Source organism: Marmota monax, unplaced genomic scaffold (assembly GCF_021218885.2).
Source record: "Marmota monax isolate L192 unplaced genomic scaffold, Marmota_monax_Labrador192_F-V1.1 WCK01_AAM20220418_F8-fsc00153, whole genome shotgun sequence".
In the NCBI taxonomy this organism is placed as follows: Eukaryota; Metazoa; Chordata; class Mammalia; order Rodentia; family Sciuridae; genus Marmota; species Marmota monax.
In genome coordinates this window covers 2,929,824-2,952,023 of record NW_026692146.1, presented here as the reverse complement: position 1 = coordinate 2,952,023, position 22,200 = coordinate 2,929,824, and the positions used below count along the sequence as shown (strand labels likewise).

The following is a 22,200-nucleotide window of genomic DNA, read 5'->3' as shown; positions in this document are numbered from 1 at the left end:
CCAGTGAAACCTTCAGTTGAGGGCATGGGAGACTTTGAGCCAGAAACATACAGCTAAACTTCTCCTTGGAACAGGGTGCAGTGGCATGCACCTGTAATCTCACCTACTCAGGAGGCTGAGGCAGTCTCAGCAACTTAGTGAGACCCTGTCTTGAAATAAAAAGGTCTAGGTATATAGCTCAGTGGTAGAGCACTCCTGGATTCAACCCTTGGTACCATTGTGTGTGTGTGTGTATGTGTGTGTGTGTGTGTATGAGAGAGAGAGAGAGAAGGAAGAGGACAAAAGATGCTTGGTGTTTAAGTCATTAAGTTCTGAGGTGACGTTACACAACAATCTTTCTTTCTCTCTGATGAGATTTTGGTGGATTTCTTCATAGACTTGCAAAATATCCTTTTTTCTTTTTCTTTTTTTTTTATTTTGGTAGGGAGGGTACAGGGATTGAACTCAGGGGCACTTGACCATTGAGCCACATCCCCAGCCCTATTTTTTTTTTTTTGGTACCAGGGATGAAACTCAGGGGCACTTGACCCTATTTTATTATATATATTTTATATATATATATATATATATATATATATATATAATCTACAGAGTCTCACTGAGTTGAGAGAATCTTTGAACTCAAGATTCTCCTGCCTCAGCCTCCCAAGCCACTGGGGATTACAGGCATGTGCCACCACGCCCAGCTTAAATGTAGGGTCTTTCTGCCCCAGTGAAACCTTCAGTTGAGGGCATGGGAGACTTTGAGCCAGAAACATACAGCTAAACTTCTCCTTGGAACAGGGTGCAGTGGCATGCACCTGTAATCTCACCTTCTCAGGAGGCACTTGACCATTGAGCCACATCCCCAGCCCTATTTTTGTATTTTATTTAGAGATAGGGCCTCACTGAGTTGCTTGGCACCTTGCTCTTGCTGAGGTTGGCTTTGAACTCTTGATCCTCCTGCCTCAGCCTCCTGAGCTGCTGGGATTACAGGTGTGCACCAAACGCCCAGCTGAAAATATACTTTTACTATGTAATTTTTCCTGGTGGTGGTGTCTGCCCCTGTAGCTTCAGGTACCACCTGTGTGCTGTGCTGATGTTGCCTGGTACTATGGTTCCTCCAACCCAAATATCTTCCCAGAGTTTCCCTCCATCGTCCTTCCTCCCAGGTTTCCCATGGGCTCCTCATGGCTCAGACAGAACCGGATGTCTTCTCCCTCAATACCTGGACCCCATCCTCTGTAGGGACCCAATCTAGGAACCCAGGAATCACCTCTCTTGCCTCTGCCACATCCATTCAGTCCTCGGTCACCACCATTTGGATTGCTGGTGAATTCACCTCATTTGCTTCTGCCATGATTCAGGCCCCATCCCATTTATTTTTCTTTTATGTGACCACCACAGCCCTGCCTCCTGGCCTCCCATCCTACATTCCCCACAAGGTCACTGAGTGAACTTTTAGAACCATGGCTCTGCCCTCAGAGATCTTGTTGTCTTCAGAATAAAATGGAAACTTCTTGTCTGGTCTCCCACCCTCTATACCTCTAATGACCACTCAAAGGCTCCACGGAAACCTCCCTGGCTCCCTGCACAGATGCTTAAAGCCAAGCCATGGTAGCCCGAGGGGGCAGGGCTCAGCCAGGCTGATGGCTCCTCATTCTGGGATAATTTAATAAACCTGAACCCTGCCGTCCTTCCTCATGAGTGTGGGACTGTCTCAGTCCTATGTCCCACAGTCTTCAACTGAGGAGAGAATAGGAGCAACCTGTCTAAGATGACTGCATGCATGTTAAAGAAGTGACTCAGCCAGCAAGCGAGGCACCATCTCTGCATGGTCCCCATATGGTCCCTAGTCACTTCATCTACCTAACTGGAGCTTTCCTTTTTCAAGGACTCCACCGGCTTTTTGAAAGCTTTGGCCTCTATATCTGCCGTCTCAATTTGCCTGCCTCACAGGCTGTGGAGACAGGCAGGTCCTTCTTTTCTGAGAGGAAGCTTCCTCAGGAAAGAGTGAAAGAGCCATGTTGCCCACTGGTTAATGCCTTGGGGGAGCCCAGAAGCTGCCCTCAGAGAAGGGGCCTTGTGATGTCTTGGGATGCTTCTGCTTATAGCTCCCTGGATCCTCTGTAGTGGTGCCCCCTCCTCCACCAAAGAATCTTAATTAAGCTTCTCCAGAGACCCTCACCATGATTGTTCTTATTAACAGAATATCAGCAAAAATTTCTGCAAAAAAAAAAATATCTCAATGTGGGAGAGGACTTCCTATCTTTTGTGAGGACTAAGTTGCTCAGTCTTGCAAAAGCAAAGTCTGGCTACAGAAAAGATGATGTTACTTCTTCTTTTGTGATAAAACTTGTAAAACCTCTGACTAATCTAAAAAAATAGGACAAAAAACACTTGTCATGTAAACCTTCAAAGCCCTCCTCCTGCTGGGTATAAAGTTCAAAGAATTTCCAGACTTGAGGTCCAGAGAATTTTTTAGGCAATAGACCCTCTGGACCCTGTAGCCAATAAACCTGTTTCCTGAAAATTCCTCAGGTGTCCCAGCCTCTTCTGTCCTACATCACCTCCTGCCTCAGCATCCCAAGTCACTGGGATTACAGGCATGTGCCACTGTGTCCAGCAGGGACTAATAAATTTGGCTTCAACAAAACAAAACAAAACAAAACATTATAAACTTAAAAAGAAGTCATAAAATAGAGAACATTCCAGCCAGGATCTAGAAGAATATATTCACCATGCATGTAATCAAGAAAGGATCTATAAGCAGAATATATAAAGAGCTACTGCAAATCAATAAGGAAAAAATAAGCTGGGAGTGGTAGCACATGCCAGTAATCCCAGCAAATCCAGAGGCTAAAGCAGGAGGATCACAGTTTTCGAAGCCACTCCTAGTGATTTAGCGAGGTTGTAAGCATCTTGGTGAGACCCTGTCTCAAAAGAAAAAAGAAAAAAGGCTGCGGATATGGCTCAGTGGTTAAGTGCCCTTAGGTTCAAACCACATAATAGAAAATTAGTAGACTAAATCTAGATGGCTCCTAACATTGGAAAAGTTGTTCGATCTCACTGATAATCAGGGGAATGCAAAATACAGGCAATATCATCTGATTCTTTCAAATTCCCACCTCCACCTTAGATTAGTTCAAGTGTAGGCACTTAAGTAAAAGAGGAAAGAACAAGAGGAAACATGCTTTCTCACAAACATTTGAGTGGGCCTATAAATTGATAGATTGCTTTTCATTTTTCTTCTCCTGTGCTGTGGAGTGAACTCAGGTAATTTACCATTGAGCTATATCCCAAACTTTTTTATTTATTTATCATTATTTGAGACAGGGTTTTGACAAATTGCCAAGGATGGCCTTGAACTTGTGAACCAGCTGCCTCAGACTCTGAGTAGCTGAGATTGCAGGTGTGTGGCTACCACAACTGGCTAGATTGATAATGATTTTTTGGAGGGCAATCTGCTGGAATCTAGCAAAACTATAAAATATGTTCAGCCTTCTCAATATCTAACCTAGAGAAATATCTACACCCAGTAGTACACAAAGAGGAATCCTCAAAATTTTTCATTGCAGTATTGTTTATAATGTGGAAAAAAATCTAAAAGTCAATTAGGGTAATTTTTCTATACTCTATCCAGCAATAAAAAGAATGTAGTAGATCTTGTTGGGGAGGTGGAAACATGGAAATATCTCCAAGACATATGGTTAAGTGAGAAAAACCAGTTGTAGGACATTCTGTGCAGTTTGAATCCAACACTGTGAAAAGAAAAATGAATGCAAAATATATATATATATATATATATATATATATATATATATATATATATATAGATATAGATATAGATATGTATATAAAATACATATTAATGTTCATATTAATAAATTTATTTTAAAAACTGGTTGAAAGGATATATGTAAAGATGATAGCAGTGGTTAATTACCTTTGAAAATTTTTCAGGGAGTCAGGGAAGATGATGGGGGGGATTGGAATAGAAAAGTTTTGTTTTGTTTTATTTCTTACTCTTGGGCTGGGAATGTGGCTCAGTGGTAAAGTAGTTACCTAGCATGCTCCAGGCCCTGGATTTGATCTTCAATGCCACAAAAAAAAAGTTGAAAATAAAAATGCAATAAATTTAAAAATATCAGTATTGTTTAAATCCTCTACAGTCAAGCATTTTTTGCCTAATTTTAAAAGTATATAATAATGTTATTTATTGACCCTCAGCATTTAAAATCATCTTATAAACAAATGACTAAACAGAATGTAAAGGTTACCAGGATGCACAATGAAAAAGTAAGGATGTAGCTGGTAGAGATTAGAGATGGGGAGGGAATGAGGAATATGTCATAGTCTCTCCTGAAGAAGTAAGACAGTATCTAAAGCTTGGGGAGTACTAGGCATGCTAGAGATTTGGGAGGCTGAGGCAGGAGGATTGCAAGTTCAAAGCTACCCTCAGCAACTTAGTGAGTGAGGCATTGTCTCAAAATAGAAAGTAGAAAGGGCTGGGGATGTAGCTCAGTGATAGTGTCGCTGGGTTCAATCCCCAGTACCACAAAAATAAAACAAAGCCCAGGGAGTGAGAAACACAGGCTTCCATATATTGTTTTGATTTACAAAAGTAACAAAAAGAGATAAAATTACCAGTGTATTTATTAAAAATTCAAGAGGTGGGCTGGGGCTGTAGTTCCATGGTAGAGCACTTGCCTGGCATGTTTGTGGGCCTAGGTTCAATCCCTTAGCACTGTCAAAAATAAAATAAAAAATTTGAAAGGAGGATGGAAAAAGGCATCATGGTCTTGGAGGTAAAGAATCAGAAGTGACCTCTAAGAATAGGGAAGGGTGAGGCCGGGAGGATGGCTTTTCTTTATAAACCCTTCTGTGCTGTTTGACACTGTGTCATAGATATGTCTGTGATCACACGCAGGTCCCCAAAAGCCTCCTTAGAAAATTCAGCTCCCACCAGGAACCTTTCAGGGGTCCAAGACCATGAGGCAGGCCAAATGCTCAAAGGACAGCTTAGAATTGCTAGCAGAGGAAGCAAAAAGTGTTTCCAGGAGGTGTCAACTTGGTGGCTGGAGTGTCACATTCCCTAACACGCAGGAAGGGGGTAAAACATGCCAGTGGCTTCTCACCGGAGTGGATGGCAAAAGCTCGTTTCCTTTCTGTGATAGCTGCAGGCTGAGCTATTGATAACAAGCTGAGGTTTCTGGAAAGAGGATCTGTCCCAGCAGGAGAGGGCTTGTCTTAGGGATTCCCAAATGACTCCATATTCATTAGTATGGATTCTGTTTGCTCAGCCCACCTTTCCATTAGCTATCAGAATGTGCAAATCCCCCTCCCTGTGTTATCAGCCTCACCCTGGAGATTAGGGAATAAGGTAATGACCCTTATTATCGATACCACAGCCCCCACTAATGCTCTCCCCTGAGCTGGTGAGAACTCTCCCTCCTTACTAATCAGCTGGGTACCCACAGCCTAGGAAACAGGACTGTTTAAGAATGTTCCATCTATGGGCTGGGCATGTAGCTCAGTGGTATAGTGGTTGCCTGGCATGTACAAGGGAGTTTGATCCCTAGTACAAAAAAAAAAATTTTTTTTTCATCTTTAGGCAGAGCATGGGTGGTGCATGCCAATAGTCATAGCTATCTGTGGAACTGAGGCAAAAAGATTGCTTGAGCCCAGAAGTTCAGGACCAGCCTGGGCAACACAGTAAGACCTCATCTCTTACCAGGCATGGTGGCACACTCCTGTAATCCCAGCGACTTGGGAGGCTGAAGCAGGAGGATCACAAGCTTAAAGCCAGTCTCAGCAATTTAACAAGACTCTGTCTCAAAAGAAAAATAAAGGGTCTGGGGATGTGGCTCAAGCGGTAGAGCGCTCGCCTGGCATTCGTGCGGCCCGGGTTCGATCCTCAGCACCACATACAAACAAAGATGTTGTGTCCGCCGAAAATTAAAAAAAAATAAATATTAAAAAATTCTCTCTCTCTCTCAAAAAAAAAAAAAAGAAAAAGAAAAAGGACTCGGGATATGGCTCAATAGTAAAGATTCTGAGTTCAATCCTCAGTACCAAAAACAAAATAAAACAACCCCCCCTCCAAAAAAACCCAACAACAACAAAAAACAAAACTCAAAATGAACAAACCAAAAAACAAAACAAAACAAAATCAATCTCTTAGAATAGTGGTTACCTGAGGAGTGGGCAATGGGGAATGACTGATTAAGGAGCATAAAGTCACAGCTAGGTGGGTGGAATAATTTCAGGTGTGCTATTACATGGAGGGGTGACTGGGGTTAATAACACTGTTGTAGTGGCTGGGGGTGTAGCTCAGTGGTAGAAGGTGTGCTTAACCTGTGAGGCTCTGGGTTTGCCCCCCAGCACGGGGCAGGGGGGAGAAAGAAAGAAATGTTATATTTTCACACACGCTAAGCACACATTCAACCACTGAACTATATTCCCGGCCTTAGGTATTGTATATTTCAAAATAGCTAAAAGAGGATTTTTAAATGGTCTCATCACAAAAAAATTATAATTTTTGGGATGATGGTAAGCTAAACATCCAGACTTCATCATTATACAATGTATAAATGTACCAAGCATTACACTGTACCCTAAATATGTACAATCATTATATCAATTAGAGTTTTTAATAATTAAATAATTTTTTAAATTCCATCTAGAACAGAGAGATCCTAAAGAAAGGCCAAGGGAATCACATGAAATCAGGAGAACTATGTCTCAGAGGGAAGGGAGTGGATTGAATGTTGTCAGGGGAAAACAACAAGAAACACTGATACCAAATACACATTATCACACACCTGGCCTTGTGCAAATTTAGACTGTGCTGAGTGCAGACAAGACACAGTGCTGCTTTGGAGAAGCTGACCAGGATTTAGGTGTCTGTGCGGGAGACATTTTCTCACTCTCTGCTCCTTTGCCGAGTGAACATGACTTTTTTTTTTTTTTTTCAATTTTAAAATTGAATGTGTTGAACTAAGTGTGTAGCTAAGCATCTGTGAGGTCCTGGGTTCCATCTCCAGCACCATGAAAAAAAAATTTTTATGTGTTGGATACTAGTTTTTGATGAATACTGGCCTTAATCTGGGCTCAGATCTCATGTCTCTAATTGCCCATTTCAATTTTCTTAGCCAAAAAAAGACATGTATCTCCTTTCTTTTTCTCCTGCTTTTCCTCCTCCTTCCCCATCTTTTCCTTCTCCCCTCTTTTTCTGCTACAATTATATGAGCAATTATTTGCCAGGCACTGTGCTGAGCACGATTGTAGGATCACTCAAGAGTGCCCTTCGTTCTTGGGGAGAATCATTTCTCCATGATGCCAGGAGGGAGTACCATCCAACTGTCCTGGGGAGAGATGGGGTGGTCAGAACATTAGGCAGACTCTGGGTTTGAACTTCAGCATCAGGAAAAAAAAATGTTGAGACTTTTCCAGATGAGAAACATTTCAAGGGTAAAGAAGAGAAGAAGGACATGGGGGAGAAAGAATGAGCAGATAGATGACAGTCTAGGGTCCATTCTGTGAGAGGCCAGAATGCCAAATGGAGGGGGTTGGAGACAGGGGATGGAAAGTCAGGCTGGGACCTGGAGAAAAACTTCCAGATGAGCCCGGGAGGAGGAACTGCTGTCTGTGATGTGGGAAGTCATGACAGTGGTGACTGATCTGGGGCAAGATAGGAACTGTTTTGCGTAGGCACAGAAATGGCAGGGAAGTGGACACCAGGCAGGGAGGGACAGTAACAAATCAGCATCTGGTCTCCTGCCTCCTACATCAGGGTTCTAAGATGTAAAAATTTCCAGAAATATGGCAGCTGTAGAGAAAAACAAGAAGAATTTTTAGAAAAGACAGAGAGGAGAAGAAATGGAAATTGACAGGAAAATGGATGCAGATAACTACGATTCAATAGATCTCTTGAGCTGCTAACTTTGCAGAATTAAATATTGTGGTACTTAGTTCACATACAACATGTTGCTGTTCAGAGTATTTAGAGAAAACGAACAAAAAAACTTTTCTGTTCACCTGTTCTTATTCTCAAATTTCTAGAGAAAGTCCAGAAAAGATCTCAGGGGAAAAAAAAAAAGTTTTTTCCTGGTCATTTTCTTTCCTCGTATCATAGGCACTCATGAAGCTGAGGAATCATCTAGAAGAACAAGATTATGAGTAACTTGGATGGCTTGATGGGCTATTTTTTCACGGAAATTCTCCAGCATCCTCCCTTTGCCTCGTGGGACTACTAATGGACCCGTCCTCACCCTGTCCTGCTCCTCCAACCTAATGGGCATAGAATCTTCAACATTCTGATTCCTGGCCTCTGCTCTGGTGGAGTCAATTCTCTGTGTCTGTCCTGTGTTCCTTGTTGACTCCTTGATGGAAGGTGGGAGGTGTCAGAATAGTGGGGTTATGGAGAAGGTGAGGAATGGAGAGCTGTCTCCTGAGCTCAGGGGCAGCCTATATCATGGTGGCTAAGCTGTGTGGAATTGACAGGCCAGACAACACAATGACAAGGAAAGCAGCGGCCTGAATATGGAATGTGGTTCTGAGAAGACAGAGCAAGCTAAGACATTTGGGTTTGTCTAAAGCCATCCAGGTCGGAGGAGACTTTGGTCCTATGGGTCTCAGTGGAAATATATGCAAATGATAATGCAAAGAATTTGCATTTTTAATATAGCCTTCAGATAATTACATTTAAAAAGATTTATAATATATCTGAAGAAACATAAAAAGCCTTCACTTCAAATTTTAAAAACCTGGATGGGGCTGGGGTTGTGGCTCAGAGGAAAAGCGCTCGCCTAAGCATGCGTGAGACACTGAGTTCGATCCCCAGCACCATATAAAAATTAAATAAAAGTATTGTGTTCACCTATAACTAAAGAATAAATATTTAAATCGTATGGTTAAAAAAACCCCAAAAACCTGGGACTGGGGCTGTAGCTCCGTGGTAGAGCACATGACTAGCAAGTGTTGAGGCCCTGGGTTCGATCCTCAGCATCACATAAAAATAAATAAATAATATAAAGACGTGTCCATCTACAACTAAAAAATATTTAAAAAAAAATTAAAAACCTGAACATTCAGGTTCATAAACAATCTGGAACTACATCTTTGGGGAAAGAGTTCTGATTCAGACAGTTTTTAAGTAAATGTTCCCTATTCTCCAAACTTCTTTCCTCCCACCAGGACAGAAGGGGCTATTTTACAATTTTTCTGTTTTGTCAGCCTGACCTGACCCCAAAGCCAGACACACCATCCAGATCCACAGTCTGAGGGGTGGCCTGGCCTCTTCCTCTGCATGACAAAGAGCGGCTGCCCTCCCTCCTGAGGGCTAATCTATCCTTTGTAAAAAGTTTCCCAATCCACATTCGTGTCCTTCTTTTGGCTTTTGGCTAATTGCCCAATTACTTTATATTCCCAACAGAACTCTATAGGCTGGTGGGAATCCACATTCAGGATAGCAACCAGAGTCTTGGGAGAAACCTGAGGAGTCTGCAGGATTTGTCCTTTGTCTGTCTGCTTCTCAAGCTGCCCTGCCCCCTTCCCCTGCCCAGACCCAACTCCGGGTTGATGAATCCCCAGCTTGCCTGAGGCTGATGGATGAGCCCTGCAGGCTTTCAGGGACAGGGCAGGATGGGCACTGGAAATAATTTGAGGTTGTAGAAAGCACTATGGCCTGGGAATTGGAAGAACTGGCTTTGTTCAGGTGTTGATCATTAACTGTGTGAGCTTTGGGGAAGCTGTCACCTCTCCAAACCTCAGTTTTCTTAGCTCAAAACCTTGGGGCAGCAGAATGGCTTTGTTACTCCATTTCAGCTCTAAGCTCAATAGTCCATTTCAACTCAAAGCCCAGGAGAGCAAGGTAGTTGGCCGGATAAGCTCTTCATTGGTGCTACATGTTCCCAGGCTCCTTGCTCAAGGGATGCTCCCCCAAATTGGGCAGAGGGATGTTTTCCAACCATGTACCACCTGTGCAGGCTCCCAGAACCACCCTCAGCACTAGGCCTCACATGCCTGGCCCCATCTTAGGTCCTTGGAGAGGCTAGGTATTGACAGGATAGTTCTAGCTCCCACTGAGGGCTCAGTTCTAGGTTTGGCTCTGCCCTGAAGGCCAATCCAGAAGCACCAAGAAGACATCTGGAGGAGGCAGGAAGGGTCCTTCCACTTTACTGTCTTCTCTAGAAAATGAGGTTTGTATTTAGCATGTCAGTTCCCAGGTACTCCCAGGTTTTTGCCCTGATGTGTCTCCTAGATGGTAGATGGCTCTTGTGCACGTCTGTAAGCAGCAGCACCAGGGTCTTGGCCTACTTCGGCCCTGGAACAGCATGTCGTTGCTGAACCACAACAGGGTCCACAAGGTCTTGTTGTAAGCCTCTGGCCCCAGGGAGTTCCCAATAGCTCTAGATGTTGGAGGCTTGGGGAGGGGGTTGTGGCATGCAAGGGCAGCCTGGGTGTTATATCCTTGGCACCTTTCTGGCCTGTGATAAGCCACAGGGCTTCCTCTCACCCAGCAGCAAGGGTGGCGGACTATCGCATATTTATGGAAACCAACCCAGAAGAGCTTCTAGGACTGAGGACCACAGGTCCTGAGTCGCCTGTAAATGTGACACTTCTGCACCTTTTGGTCCGACTTAAGGCCCAAATGTTTGCATCACTTAAGTCCTTTCTCTGATAATCACTTGTAAAGAAAGGCAACAGCATTTCTTTTGAAGAAGGCTATGCTTGTCACCAAGAGAGTGGGAGGGTGGTTTGGACTGACACAACTTATTTTTCAGAGGATGTTCAAACTATTAAATGGGATTTTTATTATTTATTTATTTATTTTGCAGGGATAGAAGCCAGGGTTTCAAACATGTTAAGCATATGCTTTACATCTGACTTCACTCCTAGCTTCTCAGTGCTATTTATTTATTTATTTATTCATTTTTGTGGTGCTGGGGATTGAATCCAGGGCCTTGTACTCTAGCAACTGAGCCATATCCCCAGCCCTTATCAGTGTTATTTTTATTTCACCTTCTAATTTTAAGCCCATCCCACATACTACTAAAATCCCACTCTCTATATGCAAATGAATGTATATTTACAAATGCTTGTGTATATGCAAATGCCTAAGTGTATATATATATATATATATATATATATATATATATATATATACACACACACACACACACACACACACATGTATATAGTGTAAATTTATGCATGGTATCCCTAGGCTCTCACCCAGAAGAAATTCTGCCCTTGAGGATTAGAAAGTTCTCTCCTCCTGGGCTGTGTGACACGAGGGGTTTGTCAATGACGCAGCATCTCCACAGAGGTGTCATGGTGCTACCCTACCTGGGAAGGTGGCGGAGGTGATCCCTGCCCAACCGGTCCTTTGGCCCTCAGACCACAGTCCTTGTCCCCCTCCACCATCATCGTTCACCTCCCACATGACAGAACACAGGAATCAAGATTGTGGATTTTCAGGAAGGGCTTCCTCCCGCATGCCCTCAAATCCCCTGAGCCAGGAGAGGCCTCTGGAGACAGATGCCTGCATTTTTGTCTGAGCTTTCCACCAACTGAACATCAGTTCACCCTGCAGTGCTTCGATATTGCATCTGGGAGATGTGTCTCCTGAATACATGCCTGATACATGGTGAGCATTCAAGAAACGTTTCATATTCTTGTTGATGATAGTTTTAGAAAGGCCACAACCTTGAGAATGCAGATTTCTAGACAAATACCAAAAGCACACCCTTCTAGAGTGATTACTAGAACAAGGCACTGGGCTAAACACCTTATTCATATTCATTTATTTAATCTTCATACTAACTCTATGAAGTAGAGCCTATTATTATCATCATCTCCTGCCTTCAGATGAGGAAACTGAGGCACTGGGAAGTTAAATAACTCACTAGTAGGTTTAGCGTAGAACAAGTAGTAGATCCCATATTCAAACCCAGCTAGTCTAAAATGTGTTGGAGAAGGCACTGAGGGCTCTCACTTCAATATGCCCCCAGTACCTATGGCTTTGGACAGGACATGCCTGTCACGGTGTTACGGTGCTACCCCACCTGGGAACACATGCCTCTGTGTTGTGGCTTTCTGCTTTCTGTCCTTCCTCCCTTGTCTGGAAATGTCGAGGACTCAGGCTGAGTGCTGATGGTGTAAGCCGGCTCAGTGGGCAGACCCCTCCCCAGAAAGATTCTGCTATCTGAAGGTGGAAAATCACTCTGTGATTGTCTGACTGGGAAGACACCAGCAAGAATTGCTTTTCCTGAGTCAGCTGCCTGAGTTCTGTCCTGACAGCATCTACCTTCCTCTGTCATGGGGGAAGGCAAGGAATGTGACAGAACCTTGAAAGACACATGGCATGGAGCAGGAGGGGACTGCAAGGGCTAAAAGATAGAGGGAGATTCCTTTGACTCAAGGGGCATCATGAAAGAGGCCAAGATCAGCAGGACTACAGAACACTTTCCCTCCCTCCTTCTGGGACAAATCTAGACCCATAATGTCTTTCAGGAAGAGATTTAAAAGTGGCTAATAGGACTCACTTGTTCACAAAACAATCTTGCTTTTTCATAAAACAAGATTGGGATATGTTAGGGAAATTCAATATTGGGAGCTGTCAAGGCAGTATAGGTAGAAACTCCAGGCATCCAGACAGTCTTTTGTGCCCTTTCTGGACAGCCTGCTCCCTGGGACTCAAGAGCCTGTCTGGCTGCTGAGCTCCCAGGAGGTCCAAGGGGTGTGACCTATGCCCCTCCCTCTTCACCCAGGGCTGGCTATAAAGCTGGCCAGCCCTAGTTCTCAGCAGACCCAGCCAGGCCCAAGATCCTCCAACAGCCTTCTTGGGGACACATCTACCGTCCTGAACTGTACCATGTGGTCCCTGTGGCTCTGCTTGGCACTCTGGGTGATGCCACTAGTGGGCCCTGGGGAGGCCTTGACTGAGGAACAGGTCCTGGACAGCCTGCTGCAGCAGCTGCAGCTCAGCGAGGCACCCACCATGGACAGGGCCGATGTGGAGGAGCTGACCATGCCTCCTGATGTGCAGGCCCAGTATGTATCCCTGATGCAGCGTAGCCATGGGGACCGCTCCCGTGAGAAGAGATTCAGCCAGAGCTTCCGAGGTGAGCCCTCCACCTTCTGCATCTTGATCCTTAGTGGGGAGGGACAGACAGACTGCCCTTAACCATTCTGGTAGTGTCAAGAGGCCCCTGCTTTGTGAGGCTCTGTGGAGAGACCATGTGGTGCTTATGGTTAAGGGGCAGTGAGGAGGGACCATGGGCCTGTGAGGGTGGGTGGATCTGGGTCCCTGGGCTTTGGCTGTGCATTGATAGATCTCTCAGGGCCAGGAGGAGGTGTGCCAGGCTGGACCTGCTGGCAAAGCCCAGGCCCCAGAGAAGAGGAGGAGATAGAGAGCTACTGGGCTTGGGTGGGTATGGCTAGAACCAGGTTCCCCCAGGGAACTAGGTTACAGGCAAGACTTCTCTGTTTCCACATTGCCACCCTGATCTGAGGGTGATCTGGAACAAATTTCCTTAAAAACCTCTTTCAACCATTTGCTACCTGGAACAGTGGACGACTGTTTCTCATCTGTCTCCCTCCCAGCATGGTGAACAATGAAGTGAGTGAGTGGCTGTGGGTAGTTGGGAATATTGAAGTGTGACAGCAGAGTGTCCAGCTGTCAGAGATGCAGCTGCACCTCCATCTTAGTGCAGCCTATTGCCTCAGAGCTGGAACCATCTGCTAAGGGCCCAAGCTACATCCAATGCCGGACACCGCAGGTGCTGATATTTGATTTTCCATATGTTGGAGTTATCCAAGAGTCCCAGAGAGGCCTCTTCCTGCTGGTGGAAATCGTTATTAAGGGAGTCCCAGACTCAAGGGAGATTTTTAGGTAACTGGGTTTGCCCCAGAAACACAGAACAGCGGCTGGTCTCTCCTGGCCTGGCAGCCTGCTCAATGGCCTTGCCACCTTCAGAACTCCCCTGGTGTACTGAGAGGCTATGCTGACCCTGCTCTTGTCGCCAGAGATGGTGGGCAAGTTCTTGGTGTCCGAGGCCTCCACGCAGCTGCTGGTGTTTGGCATGGAGGGACGACTGCCACCCAACAGCGAACTGGTGCAGGCTGTACTGCGGATCTTCCAGGAGCCTGTCCCCAGGGCCACGCTCCGCAAGCAAGAGAAGCCGTCCACGCGTGGCCACCGGGCCCGGATCACCATTGAGTGGCTGCGTGTGCGCGACAATGGCTCTAACCGCACCTCCCTCATAGACTCCAGGTGTGGATCCTGGCTGCTGTGTGCTGGGGGAATGGAGTAGGGGATGGAGTAGGGAGGAGGCTGCTTGGTTGAGCGCGAGAAAGGGGCGCAAAAGGGGCGGGGCCAAGGGATGGAGGCGGGGCGGGGGCGGGGTAGTTTCCTCCCAGGATCCCACCCCTCACGCGGTTCTCTGTTTCAGGCTGGTGTCCATCCACAAGGGCGGCTGGAAGACCTTTGATGTGACCGAGGCTGTGAACTTCTGGCAGCAGCTGAGACGGCCCCGGCAGCCCCTGATGCTGAAGGTGTCCGTGCTGAGGGAGCATCTGGGCCCCGGGGCCTCGGACGCCCACAAGTTGGTCCGCTTCTCCGCGCAGGGGGCACAGGGCGCTGAGCAGAGGGAGCCTCAGCTGGAGTTGCACACGCTGGACCTCAAGGACTATGGGTATGCTGCGGCTGGGAGGCCAGGGACACAGCAGATGGCGTGGTCCGGGCCTACCATCTCAGGGACTGGCTAGGGGGCGGCTGTGCAGACTACCCAGGATAAGACCGATTCCTATATGTTGGAGTTTCTAACGATAGAAATTGTATTATTCAAACGTTTATTTATTTATTTACTTATTCATTCATTCTGGGGATTGAACTCAGGGGAGGTTTATGACTGAGCTACACTCCAGTCTTTTTTTTCCCCCAATATTTTTATTAGTTGTTGATGGACCTTTGTTTTATTTACTTATTTATATGTGGTGCTGAGAATCGAATCCAGTGCCTCACACATGCTATCAAGTGCTTTACCACTCAGCCACAACCCCAGCCCCACTCCCAGTCTTTTTTATTTATATTTAAGACAGAGTATTGCTAAGTTGCTGAGGGTCTCTCTAAGTCTCTGAGGTCTCAAATTTGTGATTCTCCACCCTCAACCTCCTCAGTGGCTGGGATAACAGGCATGGGCCATGGCACCTGACTTATGAAAACATTTTGTTGAAAAATGATGCCACTGAATCATACACATTATTATAATCATCTATTTTCACTTTTGCCATCATGATTAGTCTTTGAAAAATATTAACTCTAGCTGTTAGCAAGGCTGAATTCTTTTTCTCATGGGACAGTTTAGCTATTTGGAGCAGACAAGGGCAGCATAGTATAGTCAGCTTTCTGGATCCGTGGCTTTCACATCTGTGGATTCAACCAATCACAGATCAAAAATATTTAGGGGAAAAACCCTCATCTTACTGAACACGAAGAGCCTTTTTTTCTTGTCATTATTCCCCAGACAATGCAGTGTAACAACTATGTACAAAACATCTACATTGTATTAAGTATGATAAGTAATCCAGACATGATCTTAAGTATATGGGAAGATATGCATAGTATACAAATTCTACCATATTTTATACAAGGGACTTGAGCAGTGCAGATTTGGGTAGCCAAGGGGGTCCTGGAACTAATCCCTCATGGATACTCTATATTGAGGATGAGTATATAGTAGTTAAGACCAAGCCCTTTGGAATCAGACAGTTGAAGTTCCATCTAGTTCTGCCTTCCACTGGCTTCATGTCCTCTGGCTTGTCCTCCACTGAACATCTTTGGGCTTCATTGTTCTCAAGTGTAATAGGGAAACCCTCTCCAAGTTTCATTTGGATGAAATGTAGGTATCACCTGATAATACACATGGCATACCTAGGTCAATGTCTAGCATATTAGGAGACTATTAATAAATAGTAGGTCACTTTATATTCTGAATGTTTATTCATTTGTCTTCTATTACAAGTACCAAGTTTTTTTTTAATGTAATAAAAGATGGATTTAAATCTCCTTTCAGATTCTCCACTAAGCTGCCCACTGGACCTCCTTATCTCGGCCCTTCGGCTGACCTCTGACCCTATCTCTCCTTGCCCCCACAGAGCTCAAGGCAATTGTGACCCTGAGGCACCAGTGACCGAGGGTACCCGCTGCTGCCGCAGGCAGGCATACTTGGACCTTGAGAAGACGAAGTGGGCTGACAACTGGGTCGTGGAGCCCCCTGGCTTCTTGGTCTATGAGTGTGCAGGCAGCTGTCTGCAGCTCCCAGAGCGCCTGGCCAACAAGTGGCCATTTCTCGGACCAAGACAGTGCATCGCCTCAGAAACAACCTCACTGCCCGTGATTGTGAACGTCAAAGAAGGAAGCAGGACCAGGCTCCAGGTGGTCAGCCTGCCCAACATGAGGGTGCAGGAGTGCAGCTGTGTCTCAGATGGGGCTCCTGTATCAAGGGGCCTCCAGCCATAGGCTCTTGAGTATAGCAGTATAGCCACTTGAGGCCTCTGCAGAAGCAGGTCTTAACGTAGATCTTAATTTTACACTTAGCAATCTACCCTTGTCCCAGTTTAGTGCCTCCATGTTATCTTTGCCCTGTGTTCTTCCAGTTCCTGTCCTTCTTGTCTATCACCCATCCTAAGCACTTACATGAATAAATAATGCAGTTCCAGATGCTGTATTCCAGTAGGAGACCCTGGCCTACTTAGTAGAGGATGTGGCTGAGCAATGAACAGATTGTCAGCTCAAAGTTTCTATTCCCTGGAAAATTCTCAACTGAGTAGGGAATAAACCCTATAATGAGAGCTGGGGAAATAGAACTGATTTACTCTAAAATACCTGATGAATTAGAACAACTTAAAAATCCCTGTTTCTCCTGCACAAGGAGGTAGCTGAAAAACAACTCCTTTTCCCCTAAATACTGACCTATTTTTGTAAAGGTACCTAGGTCCCTGTTTCCCTGAGAGGGTGATGAAGGAGGTAGGATGAAGGGTTTCAGGCAAGGGGCTGTAGACAGGGAATTAGGACCCCTGATTTTTGATTCTGATGGGGCTACAAGCTGGGACCTCCAGCAAATGCAGAAGACTTTGGGTTCCTGTGTCCTCTTAAAGAGGAGGAGTGGGCTTCAGCTCTCAGACTTCTTTGCCCCAGGGATCTGACAGTCCCTCACACTATCTTCTACTCCACAGACATTGCCTGTGTGTATTTAGGTGATCCCTCACTGTTTTAGAGAACTTATCACCAGAGACCACATGTATTTACATATTGCTGTTCTTATATTTAGCAAAACCAATTAAATGTAGATAATATGAAGAAATAAAATGAAAGTGATGTTTCACTCTATGTCTCTATATTTAATTTCTAGTACTCTACTCTTTCTTTAAGAGAGAAGGAAGTGGAAGCAGACCCTCATCGTTATACAAAACACATGTATGAATATGTGAGAAAAAAAGAATAGCATTACCTTAGATTAGGTAGAGAGAAGTGATGGGAGGGGAGGGGAGGGGTTGGGGAGATAGGAAGGATAGTCAAATGAAATAGATATTATTACTGTGTGTATTTATGTGACTGCACGACCAATATGATTCTGCCTACTCAGAAAAATGAGAAATTATATCCCATCTGATTCAAATGTATGATATGAACAAAAAATTAAAAAAAAGATTTAGCTATAAAAAAGAAAAAAGAGAGAAGGAAGTGAATATGAGGGAAGGAGAGCAATGTAATGATTGCTCTCAATCATTAAAGAAAGGGGGTGGCCAAGGACTCTCTCAACTTCTAGGGGCATTGAAGACTATAATAACTAAAGTTAGTTTAGGCTTTCATTTATGATTTTTATATTTTCCCACACAAATCTCATTTCAAAAATAGTATTGTGAATAATCATATATTTCTTCTTTTTTAAAAAAATTCTTCCTAGTTATACATGGACACAGTATCTTAATTTTGTTATTTATTTTTCTCTGGTGCTGAGGATCAAACCCAGTGCCTCACAAGTGCAAGGCAAGTGCTCTGCCACTGAGCCACAACCCCAGCCCTATTCCTTCTTTCTGTAAAGCACTTTAAACTCTGCAAAGATGGTTATGGGGTCCAGTGGGGTGTAGTGTTGAGGTAAGCAAGCTTATATTTATTGAGCATTCATGAAGAACCAGGGATCCAGGCTATGTCACATATATTAAATCACTTAAATTTTTGCAGCTATTCTTTGAATTAAGTATTCTTATTCCCGTTTTCAGATATAGAAACTGAGGCCAAAGCAATGCAAATCTGTTGAATTTCCACTCCATAGAACGGGTTATATTCTCATTCCCACTCCAGTTCCCAATAAGTCGGCTTTACTGATGACACAGACATTGGGTTCAAATATCATTTGGAAGCTGTCATATCTGGCATTTTCCCTAAATTTACCTTTCTCATTCACTGGGGTTTTCTTATGCCCAACTATGGAGAAAGTTATACTTTAAGTTCATGGACTATATCTTACCACAAAGCTAATAAATATCAACTGAATAGTAGAAGAAAAAAAATTTTTCTGAGGACAGCCAGGATTTGAGGACATGGCAAGAGTATTATAGAAAGTAGGGGAAGAACAGTTGGCTCTCATTTATCAATGGCTAGATCATCTCCATAAGATATCAGAATGAAGCCTTTATATGTGGGCGTTGTAAGTACCATATGGCAATGGTTGCTTTGTCTGTAAGAGGGATATGATTATCTTGTAAAGAATTCTACCAGTTATTCAGTGATGCATCTGTGGCTCTGAAGTCTATGGTCTCCCAGCCAGTAACATATAATCAGTGTTAAGGATGGACCTGCTCATGCCAGCTTGAATGAGGCAGGAGGATCACAAGTTTGAGACCAGCCTTGGCAAATTAGCAATACCCTCAGCAACTTAGTAAGACCCTGTCTCAAAAAAAAAAAAATTAAAAGGATTGTGGGTGTAGCTCAGTGGTAGAGTACCCCAGGGTTTAATTCCCAGTACCAAAATAATTCGTTTTAAAAATACAGGAGACATTTGGCTGGGGATGTGGCTCAAGTGGTAGCGCGCTCGCCTAGCATGCGTGCGGCCCTGGTTCGATCCTCAGCACCACATACAAACAAAGATGTTGTTGTGTCCACCGAAAACTAAAAAATAAATATTAAAAAAAATACAGGAGACGGCTTCATTTCAATGTAAATAAAGATGTGCTCATTAGCTCAGGGAGACAGTGTGGTAGACAGAAGCTTCTCTCTAAAGACATCCATACCCTAATCCTTAGAATTGGTGAATATGTTATGTTACATGGCAAAAGGGACTTTGCAGATGTAATCAAGATCACAAATATTAAAATAGGGAGATTATCATGGATTATCCAGGTGTACTGAATCTAATCACATGAGCCCTTTAAAATCAGAAAATGTTCTCTGGCTAGAAGCAGGAGAGATGAGATAGAAGGGAGAGGTCAAAGATATTTGAAACATGAGAAAGACTCAGCCTACCATTGTTGGATTGAACATGAAAGGGACCATGATCTTTGGAATATGAGTGGCCTTTAGGAGGACTGAGGGCTCTGGGCTGATAGCAAGCAAGGAAAAAAGACCTGAGTCCTACAACCGCATGGAACTAAATTTTCCCAGCACCTGAATGAGTCTGGAGGCAAAAATTTTCCCAGAGCCTCCAGGTAAGAGTCCAAGTCAGCTGACATTTTTATTTGATTTTGTGGAACCTGCAACAGAGACACCAGCTGAGCCTACCGAGACTTCTAATCTACAAATTGTGACAGTAAATTATTTTGTCTTAGAGGCTAAAATATGTGGTGCATTATTACAGCCACAATAGGAAAAGAACACAAAAGTGAGACGGATCCCATTATAAGTGGTACATAGTCAGGAACAAGGTGCAGGCCTATAATCCTAGCTAAAAGGGAGGCTCAGGCAGGAGGATCAAAAGTTCAAGGCCATCCTGGATAACTCAGTGAGAACCTGTCTCAAAATGAAAAGAGAAAAGGACAGGGGTTGTAGCTCAATGGTAAAGTGCCTCTGGGATTAATCCTCAGTATCAAAAAAAAAAAAAAGAAAAAAAGAAAAAGAAAATTGCCACCAAGAACTTAAAGAAGAAGGAAGCTGTGGAGGAGGTGGAGATTGGAAGAGATGCTCCAGCTAATTTGAACGCTATTGAGGAAAATGGGGAGCAGGAGGTGACAATAAGGTAGAACATTAAGAGGAAGAAAGTGGGGAGGAGGAGGAGGAAGAAGAGGGCCGTGGTGGGGAAGATGATGGAGATGAAGATGAGAAGGCTGAGGCTGCTAAGGACAAACAGTACAAAATGATGATGACGACAATGTGGATCCAGGATGCAGATGAATGAGGATGACTAGACGGCAAAACTTAAAAATAGTGGGCTGTGTTGGTTGGTTAGTGGCAGAGCGCTTGCCTAGCACATGTGAGGCACTGGTTTGATTCTCAGCACCACATATAAATAAAATAATTAAATACATAAAGGCCCTTCAACAACTAAAAAAAAATATATATATATTTTAAAAAAAACCTTAAAAATGGCTGCCTGTGACCTATTCACCCTCTACCTCCTTCTCAGACTCTATAAACACAGTCACCTTCAAGTAGAGAGGCCCTCTTGCCCAGAGGGCAGAACCATCCACAGATGGCACCTGCTGTCTATCACCCAACCAAAACCACAACATGAATTTGCAACAGGGAAGGATTAAAAAAAACCCAGAAGTTCCACGTACCTGCTTTTTTTTTTCTTCAAAATAACTTAGAAAGGACATTTTCTTTGTATTTTTTTTTCAGTAATGAGGTTTGAACCCAGAAGCATTCTGTCTCTGAACTACATCCAAACTTTTAAAAAATTTAAAAAAAAATGTTTTTGGTACTAGGCATTCAACATAGGAGTGCTTTATCACTGAGCTATATCCACAATTCTTTTTATTTTTTATTTTGAGATAGTTTTGCTAAGTTGTTGAGGGTGCTTTTAAGTTGCCAACGTTGGCCTTGTGATCCTCCTGCCTCAGCCTCCCAAATCGCCGTGATTACAGGCATGCATCACCATGCCTGGTTTGCTTTGCATTTTTTTTCTTCTTTTTTTGTTTCTTCTTTCTGTTTTTTTAACTTATGCTTTAAATTTTTGTACATATTGTAGGAGTCACCTACTTTTAATGATCTTGAATGACCCAACCAGTCATTGGGGCATTCTTTGTCCTACTTATGACTTTACTTGTAGTGTGACTATGTTTATTATAATCTCAAAGGAGAGGGAAAAAAAAAGAAAAAAAACAATAAAAAATTATTCCAAGCATTCCAGTAACTTTTTTTTTTAGTTGTAGTAAGACACAATACCTTTATTTTATTTATTTATTTTTATGTGGTACTGAGGATCGAACCCAGGGCCTTGCACGTGCTAGGCAAGCGCTCTGTTGCTGAGCCACAACCCCAGCCCACATTCCAGTAACTTTTTATGTGTGTGCTATTAGTAGATGATTTATATGAGATGGTTAAAAAAAATCAAGATAAAAGGTTTATTTTATTCCTTTATTTTTTGTCTATGATGTTGCTGTTTACTTATTTATATGTTTGATCCATGTGTGAAACAATGATGTCCAACAGTAAAATGGAATCTTATTTTGTTGAGTTGTTCTAACAAAAAGTAAAACCAAGTTAAAGATGTGTCAGATTGCATAGGAAAAAAGCAGTGTAGAGAGTTATTCTCCCAAAGCATCATTAATGGTTTTCCTTTATTGGTGGGATTAAAGACATCATTTGTGGGCTGGGGAAGTAGCTCAGTGGCAGAGCAATTGTCTAGCATGTGTGAGCCCCAGGGTTCCATTCCCAGCACTACAAAAACAAAACAAAACAAAAAACCCCAGAAAACAAAAACAATAAGACAAATGTTCATTTTCGCCTTTGTTCTAATTTCTAATTTTTCTATATTTAAATATGAATTTTTTGTGTAATCAAAAATAAATGAAAGCCAAGTGCATGCCAGTAATCCTAGAGACGGAAGACTAATGCAGGAGGATCTCAAGTTCAAGGCCAGTCTCAGCAACTTAATGAGGCTCTGTCTTAAAAAATAAAAAACATAAAGAGCTAGAGATGTAGCTCAGTGGTTAAGAACTTCTGGGTTCAATCCCCAGTACTGAAAAAAAAAAGTGCAAAAATGTATGCAAAAC

General features: G+C 43.6%; 1 protein-coding gene across 2 annotated transcripts; it reads left to right on the top strand.

The window, feature by feature from the left end:
• Nucleotides 1-12,859: 12,859 nt before the first annotated feature.
• Nucleotides 12,860-17,359, top strand: LOC124076113 (left-right determination factor 2-like). Of its 2 annotated transcripts, XM_046419921.2 has the most exons (5): nucleotides 12,860-13,109; nucleotides 14,014-14,053; nucleotides 14,156-14,260; nucleotides 14,439-14,681; nucleotides 16,144-17,359. In XM_046419921.2, the coding sequence occupies exons 1-5, from the start codon at nucleotides 12,860-12,862 to the stop codon at nucleotides 16,505-16,507; spliced, it is 1,002 nt and encodes a 333-aa protein (XP_046275877.1). In that variant the 3' UTR covers nucleotides 16,508-17,359. The 2 variants fall into 2 exon arrangements, with proteins under 2 accessions (XP_046275877.1, XP_046275869.1); XM_046419913.2 differs by having other exon boundaries at nucleotides 14,014-14,260.
• Nucleotides 17,360-22,200: the final 4,841 nt, after the last annotated feature.

Excerpts from the sequence above, each read along its gene's own strand:
- LOC124076113 (XM_046419913.2), top strand. The coding sequence starts at position 12,860 with ATGTGGTCCCTGTGGCTCTGCTTGGCACTCTGGGTGATGCCACTAGTG. Across the intron at positions 14,261-14,438 it reads ACCTCCCTCATAGACTCCAG|GCTGGTGTCCATCCACAAGG; the intron begins GTGTGGATCCTG and ends TCTCTGTTTCAG. Across the intron at positions 14,682-16,143 it reads CTGGACCTCAAGGACTATGG|AGCTCAAGGCAATTGTGACC; the intron begins GTATGCTGCGGC and ends TTGCCCCCACAG.